This window comes from Phocoena phocoena, chromosome 11 (genome assembly GCF_963924675.1).
Source record: "Phocoena phocoena chromosome 11, mPhoPho1.1, whole genome shotgun sequence".
NCBI lineage: Eukaryota > Metazoa > Chordata > Mammalia > Artiodactyla > Phocoenidae > Phocoena > Phocoena phocoena.
In genome coordinates, this window is record NC_089229.1 from 61,154,202 (window position 1) to 61,162,108 (window position 7,907).

General features: G+C 56.8%; 1 protein-coding gene across 1 annotated transcript; it reads left to right on the plus strand.

Moving 5' to 3' along the window:
• The first annotated feature begins 218 nt into the window (after positions 1–218).
• On the plus strand, positions 219–6,739 carry KRT85 (keratin 85). Its single transcript, XM_065887878.1, is given in 11 exon segments — positions 219–638; positions 2,270–2,478; positions 3,048–3,108; positions 3,207–3,302; positions 3,958–4,109; positions 4,348–4,451; positions 4,454–4,500; positions 4,908–5,128; positions 5,887–5,918; positions 6,550–6,576; positions 6,579–6,739. Coding segments are annotated over 11 exon segments (1,530 nt in total).
• Positions 6,740–7,907: the final 1,168 nt, after the last annotated feature.

Below are 7,907 nucleotides of genomic sequence, written 5' to 3' on the forward strand. Positions count from 1 at the left end.
TGAGCTCACCTTTAAGACGAGTCCTCGGGGAGTTGCTGGCAAACTCCCCAAGCCAATAAACAACATAAAATGACTTTTCACTCCTTTCATGCAGCCAAGCCCAGCTCTCCCCACCAATAAAAGGACCAGGATCAGAGGAGCCAGAAGCGTCCTAAGCAGTGCACCCGCCACCCTCGACACCCCAGCGCACTCAGCCTCCATCTGCTCAGACCCACACCATGACCTGCCGCTCCTACAGGATCAGCCCAGGATGTGGGGTCACTAGGACCTTCAGCTCGTGCTCAGCTGTGGCCCCCGAAACTGGCAGCCGCTGCTGCATCAGTGCTGCCCCTTGCCGAGGGGTGTCCTGCTACCGGGGGCTGACGGGCTTCGGCAGCCGCAGCGTCTCAGCCCTGGGATCCTGCGGGCCCCGCATAGCGGGGGGCGGCTTCCGCGCCGGCTCCTGCGGCCGCAGCTTCGGGTACCGCTTCGGCGGCGTGTGCGGTCCCAGGCCGCCCTGCATCACCACCGTGTCGGTCAACGAGAGCCTCCTCGCGCCCCTCAACCTGGAGATCGACCCCAACGCGCAGTGTGTGAAGCACGAGGAGAAGGAGCAGATCAAGTGTCTCAACAGCAGGTTCGCTGCCTTCATCGACAAGGTCAGTGAGGCCTGGGATGGTCCAGAGACAGCCCCAGCCCCGCCCTCCCCTCAGGAGGATCTGTAGGGGAGCCAGCATGGCAGCCAGCAGCAGGAGAGAAATGCAGACCAAACTGCGTGGAAGGATGCGTCTTCTCGTTTAATTCCTGCAAAGTATATCGGACACCCATTGTGGTCCAGAAATTGAGTCTATAGTCTAAAGTGTGCGTGTTTCCCGAGACAAGACAGCGTGGGAATATCAGAGTTGCCGCTGAAACACAGGGCACTGGGTACCGGAAGAGCGGGAGACAGTGGGGAGAGGAGACTCCTGCGGCGGGGCCGCTCCGGAAGTGGTTAGGGCGCGGCTCAGAGCCACGCTGCCTCCCCACCCTCGCTCTGCCCCTGCGCCGCGCGAGTCCTCATGCGGGCTGCTTGTCCGGCCTCACATGCGTGGTGTGAGGATCCACGGGGTTCATGCAAGGACAGTGCTGGCACACAATAAGTGCTTGATAAACGTTAGCTGTTAGCATTCTCTTCCAAGGACAGTAGTGGGCGAGGAGGTGTAACAGTTAACCAAGCAGGCTTGGCAGCCTCCTTCGTGGATGCAGAGCTGGGAATGGGGAAGGCAAGGCTGCCAGGATGGCGGGAGGAGGCCCACCAGTGCAGAGCGTGAGAAACCCGGAACTGCCCTGAGGCTGCCTCTCAGAAAGGCCACCTCTGCATCTCCCCTCATGTCGGCTCCTACTGTGTCGTTGAGGCCTTACTCCAGCTGAGGAAGGAGGACCAGGCTCTGGGGTCTGGGATTGGGGGCAACGGGGGTACCTTCTTATTATCCCTTTCTCTTTAGTGATCTCAGTTAATACTCAACATGACTCAATGGAGTAGATATTATCATCTTTATTTTTTGAATAACAAATTGAAGCTGAGAGTTTAGCGAGCAGCTCAGACAGACTATGGTGACAGGCAAGTGAAGGGGACTCAAGGGACATGAGATCCTGACTCCTTACTAATTATGAGACAATAAGTTAGTCACTTCATACCTTGGGGTCTCTGCTTCTGCTTTTGTACTATAGGAGAAATAAGATCTCCCCCCAAAGCGTTGTGAGAATTGAATAAAATTGATTGATAGGTACAGACATAGACAAAGATGTGTGTGTGTGTGTGTGTATCTTAGCACAAGTCCTGGCACCACATAGTAAATATTCAATAAATGTTTGTTGCATAAATGAAGAATGACTGATAATTAACGAGTCATAGTTCAACTGATTGAGCACTTACTGTGTGTCAGAAACTGTTCCAAGCACTTCACATATAGTAACTTGTTCAATTTTTACAACTTTAAGGAAGGTACTATTATCATCTCTGTTTTGGAAGTGAGAAAACCAAGCACCCAGAGGTTAGACAACTTGCTGTGACAGTGGCAGACCTGGGAGCTGAATCAGACCCTTGGCCTCAAGCCGGGGGCACTCACACCCACAGTGCCTCCCTAGGGGGCTGGGAGCAAGGCCCGCTGAGTCGCAGACACTCCATGGCTCAGCCCTCGCCTGGCCCTGGCTGTTCAGAGAACATCAGAGCAGAGGGAGAGAGAGCTCTGGGGAGGCAGGCACCTCCCCAGTCTCCTCCTGAGTCTCTTTATCCCACCCTGGGCGGCAGGTGCGCTTCCTGGAGCAGCAGAACAAGCTGCTGGAGACCAAGTGGCAGTTCCACCAGAACCTCCAGTGCTGCGAGAGCAACCTGGAGCCCCTGTTCCAGAGCTACGTCGAGACGCTGAGGCGGGAGGCTGAGCGTGTCGAGGCCGACAGCGGGAGGCTGGCCTCGGAGCTCAGCCACGTGCAGGAGGTGCTGGAGGGCTACAAGGAGAAGTGAGTGCGCCCGACCCAGAATAACAGGGGCCGTGGGAAAGCTCCACCCACAAGCCTCTTGAAGCAGCTTCATTAAGAAGCTGCCTGTCTGTCAACAGGGGCTGCCTGGGACCCAAGGGGATAGTCAGGAGGGGCCTAGATTTTTTCAGATTCTTTGGCTCCACCTCAACCCCGTGGAGGCCCGTGAGTCTCAGAGCTGTTTTCGGGGGAGTAAGGAAACCCACTGTGGGGTTCTACAGCTTTCTTGTTCCTCCACTCCCGCTCACCTTCATGACAGGGCCTCCGTGCCCTTCCTGCCCGTGGCACCACCTCTCTTTGGATCTAGGACGCACAGATGATTTTAGGCTTGGGGGATGGAGTGTTACTCATCCAGAGGCAGCAGGAGTGGGGTGGAAAAAGCCAGGCTGGGACAGGGCTAGCCCACGAACAATGCCCAAAATAGACCAAGGAGAGGACAGGATGACATTTGCAGTTCATCCCTTCTGAGCCCCGGAAGAGCTTGCCCAGGTGCTGAGATGGTTGCCAAGCCCCGACCCCTCACCTCCAGCCCCTGTCTCCCCCACCCCCAGGTATGAAGAGGAGGGGGCTCTGAGGGCCACAGCAGAGAACGAGTTCATGCTTCTAAACAAGGTGAGCCTGCCCTGTGGTGGGTCACCACACCGACCCAGAGGCACCTTCCGGGGGCCTCTTCCCACATGCACACCCCCTCCTCTTCGCCCCACTGCCAGGACGTGGACTGCGCCTACCTGCGGAAGTCAGACCTGGAGGCCAACGTGGAGGCTCTGGTGGAGGAGTCTAGCTTCCTGAAGCGCCTCTATGACGAGGTGAGGAGGCCCTTGCCAACCAGCCAGGAAGCAGGGAGGGAAGGCGTGAGGACTGGGGGGAGGTGTTGTGTGCACATTTGCCCCCTGAGTGATGGAAGCATGTAAAGAACATGCACGCACTGGCAAGAGGGGCCTGTCGTGTAGCTGTCACAGACACGTGCAGGTAAGCCCCAAGGACGGTGGCGCTCGAGTGTGCTTGGGCCTCTCTGTGCTGGTGAGCCCCTGGGTGTTGCAGCGTGTGTGCCTGTGTGCTGGCCTTTGTGCGTGTTGGTCTCTACATGGATATGAAAGAGTGTATGTGGGAGGGGGGTAGGGTGAGTTTCCAGTCAGAGAGGGGGTCCTAATTCCTGGACAGATCACTAGTCCCGGCATTCAGACCCCAGCTCTCTTGCTGAATGACTTTGAGTCAGGCCTTTTTCAAATGCTGGGCCTCAGTTTCCCCCTTTGTTAAGTCGTGGGCTGCCCCCAGCTGACCTCCAAAGCCCCTCCCAGCTTTACTGTCTTATGATGTACCTGTGTGTGAATAAAAGGGAGTGGGAGTCATGTATCATACATGACCAGTGCCCACTCCAGGGAGTGGACATGGCCCCCAGGGGTGGAGCACGTGGCCCAGACAAGGCACCAGAAACAAATGCATTGGCTTTCGGCCCCCCAGGAGCTCCAGGTCCTCCACGCCCACATCTCAGACACCGCAGTCGTCGTCAAGATGGACAACAGCCGGGACCTGAACATGGACTGTTTCGTCGCCGAGATCAAGGCTCCGTACGATGACATGGCCAGCCGCAGCCGGGCCGAGGCTGCAGCAAGGTGTGTCGCCCAGGACACCTGCCTCCTAGACATGGCACTGGGAAGGATGCAAGGTGTATATTAGAGAAGGCTTCTTTTGTCTGGGGATTTTGATCTTTAGGGATGGTAAGAAAAGGACTGACAGATCTCAATTTGGGCGTCAGGGTGGGGCTGCCACGTCTGGCTGCACAGGCTGAGCACTGCACAACCTGCGCGATCATCCGTGTTGTCCTGAGTGGATGGGATGTCCCATCCTGAGCCGCAGGAGCCTCTCTGCTTCCCCCAAGTGCGAGGAGATGAAGGCCACGGTGATCCGGCACGAGGAGACCCTGCGCCGCACCAGGGAGGAGATCGGTGAGCTGAACCAATGATCCAGAGGCTGACGGCCAAGGTTGAAAATGCCAAGTGCCAGGTATGGGTTCCGGGAGAGCTTGAATAGCCAGCACAGGCAGACCGCAGCACCAGGCCCTTTGCCAGCAGGAGAGCAAAGGCCTGGCCCTAATCAGGCCTCAGAATGTGCCCGTGAGGAAGCAGGGGTCCAGAGAGAGGGCAGGGCCCCTGGCACATCACACAGCACTGGAGCTGGGATGAGCTGTATCACTGATGTTCCCCCTCCCTGGCCACCCTGCAACACCACCAAAGGAGAGGTGGTGAAAAGTGCCCATTCCTCCCTCGTGTTCATAGTCCCATTAACTACCTGTTTATAGGTAGTTAACCTACCTTTTCTCTGGGACCCTTGCCCCAGCTCCCTCCACTCAGGGGAGCCAAGTTGCACCTTCTCTCTCTCTCCTGCTCGTCCTCACATCTCCTTCCCCACAGCGGGCCAAGCTGGAGGCTGCCGTGCCCAAGGCAGAGTAGCAGGGCGAGGCGGCCCTTAATGATGCCCGCTGCAAGCTGGCCGGGCTGGAGGAGGCCCTGCAGAAGGCCAAGCGGGACATGGCCTGCCTGCTCAAGGAGTACCAGGAGGTGACGAACTCCAAGCTGGGCCTGGACATCGAGATCGCCACCTACAGGCGCCTGCTGGAGGGCGAGGAGCACAGGTGGGGCTAAGGGAGACCTCGGGGTCTAGAAGGGGGAGGCCCTGGTCCTCTGGCAGTGAATTTCGCTGAGCCCAAATGTGAGCTGTATCTCTGCCCACTGCTAGCACAGCTCAAGCTTCAATAATAATGATAATTTACTGAATGCTTATTAGGGCTGTGCTAGGTGCTCATTTTAATCCTCCCAGTCCAGTGAGGTAGGTATCATTTTTCCCATCCAAAGATAAAGAAAGAAGGCCCAGCGTTCAGTGGCTTTCTCGTGGTCACACGGTTAACAAGCACAAGAGCCAGGACCCGCACCCAAGACATACGGCTCTAAAATCCATTGTCTTCCCGTAGCTTCCTAAGGGAGACTGAAGCGTGGCCTGGCCTGGAGGCGGGTGCATTATAAGGATGACGCACCCTGCGGCGGTAGCTCTTCCTTGGCATCAAGCCCTTTCACACACGCTGCTGCATTCAATTCGACTCTCCTTTCTGTGAGCCTGATCGGCACTATCCAGGGTGGGCCACGCCATTCAGATTGGAGGACACGGGTGGAGTTCATAAACTCGCTCACCTCTGCTGAAAATCAGAAGGCCTTGTCTCTGTGGTCAGAGAATAGTTAAAGAGAGTGAGCATTTAGTAGAGACTTTGCGGGAGCACTTCCTGCCTCTCGGGGGCTGGCTCTGTACACAGGAAGGCCCTCTCTGTGGCCAAGCAACCATCTGCCTCAAGGAATCCAGCTCAGTGCCCAGAATTAACGGAGTTTTCTTTCCCCTTAGGCTGTGCGAAGGTGTGGGCTCTGTGAATGTCTGTAAGTACCCGCTTGAAGCACCCCTAGAAAAATGGCTTTGTTGATGGGCAGATCTGAATCTGACAGCCTAACCCACTAAACCCGGAATGTTCCGGGCCTGGGAGGGAGGGGGACTTTCATGCCCCCCTCCCGCCCCACGCTTCCCTGGAGGCACTGAACAAAGGCATAGTTGAGCGCCATCCACTGGTGGCGATGTGAACTGCAGGCCAGGGTAATAAGGGCACAGTAACTTTGCCCCTCTGAGTGTAGGGGTCCTCGATTCCTTCTCACCCAGGTGCCCAAGAACAGCGGTCCCCAACCTTTTTGCACCAGGGACCAGTTTCGTGGAAGACAATTTTTCCACGGAGGCGGGGTGCGGGGGGACGATGGTGGAGTGATGTGGGGAGCAGCCGATGAAACATCGCGTGCTCACCCACGGCTCACCTCCTGCAGTGTGGCCCGGTTCCTAGGGGTTGGAGACCCCTGCCCTAGAAGGCTGAGATGCTGAGGAGAACAGGGTCTGAGTTATGAACCACTAAACCCCTTTGAGGAGGAGGAAGCTCCTGCGGTGCAGAAGCCCTTAGGGCCTGTCCTGGGGTTGGTGACATCACAACAGGCCACTCAGCCCTTCCTGTCCCCTCTCTTCCCACAGGCGTCAGCAGCTCCCGCGGTGAAGTCACCTGGGGGGCCTCATGTATAGCACCACCCCGGGCCGCCAGATTGCCTCTGGCCCCGTGGCCACTGGGGGCAGCATCACAGTGATGGCGCCCGAGTCCTGCGCCCCCTGTCAGCCCCGCGTCTCCAGCTTCCGCTGCGGGAGCAGGTCGGTCCGCTTTGCCTAGAGTCCGAGGCCCCGCCTGCGTCCCCCAGGCACGGAATGGTGTGTGAATGGAAAATGTGTGCTGGCTGCCAGAATCCTCCACGTGTTCCTCCAAGGGAAAGACCCTCCACGGCTTTCCACCACCTTCTCATTTTAGGGAGTTGTTTCCTGGTTCTCCAACAGGCTTCAGTTAGAGAGAGTCATTCCCAGCCCTTTTACTCAATTCCGATTTGACTCCTAAATACCAGTGGCCAATTTGTATTGTTCACCAGGCTCTCTGGGACCCTACCCGTCACCCAGGGCCGCGGACATGGTGAAAATTTGACCTTCTCCTGGCACAAGGAATAAGCCTAACTCTGTAGCCTGGTCTCCCACAGCCTGAGAACCAGAGAGGAAGCAGCACCCCGCCACTTCCAGCAGCTCCCCTCTCCTGGCCGGGAAGGTCTCTGCAGGAAAGAATTGCCCCTTGGTCATTTTTGTTTGTGTTTTGCTTGTCTCTCTAACCAACTGCCTTCTTCTGGGTTAACCTGTTCCAGCCAAACTCCTCCTGTGACCTCCCAGTTGAGAGGCCCATTATGGGGGAAATTCTTCTGACTTTGGACAGGTCTTGCTATTCAATACACCTTTATACATTTCAAAGAAGACACCATGGTTGCTCCAAGGTCACCCACTGCGGGTGCAGAAAGGATCTGTCCAGTGCTGCGTGGGTGGGATGGAGCAGGTGAGGCCACTACCTGGGTCTCCCTCTTGCTATGACTGTCTGTGGGTGCCTCACCTTCTGGGTTGTCTCAATCCTTGTTTCAATAAATGCTGCTGCTATGCAAAGACACGTGATCTTTTGAACAACACTGTCTTTGTACCTGCAACAAGTCCGACACTCGGAGCCCTCTGCCCCCATCTCCAGCTGGCCAGTCCTTTCCAACCCCATGCAGTGTTTTCCAGCCCTCCAGTGATTCTGCCTCTTCCTGTCCACTTCCATAGCCTGATTCCAGCTCAGACCCCTCAGGCCTGGATCACAGCTCCAGATCCCCACATGACCTCTTTCTCCCCACCCCACAAACCCCCTCCCCAGCAGCCAGAATCCCAGACTCATAGCTCTCATCCCCCACTGCCTGGTTCACACCACTTCCCAGCATACGCATGTGCTCCTTATGTCAGACACAGGCTCCTCCAGCTCCTCTTTCCCCAGC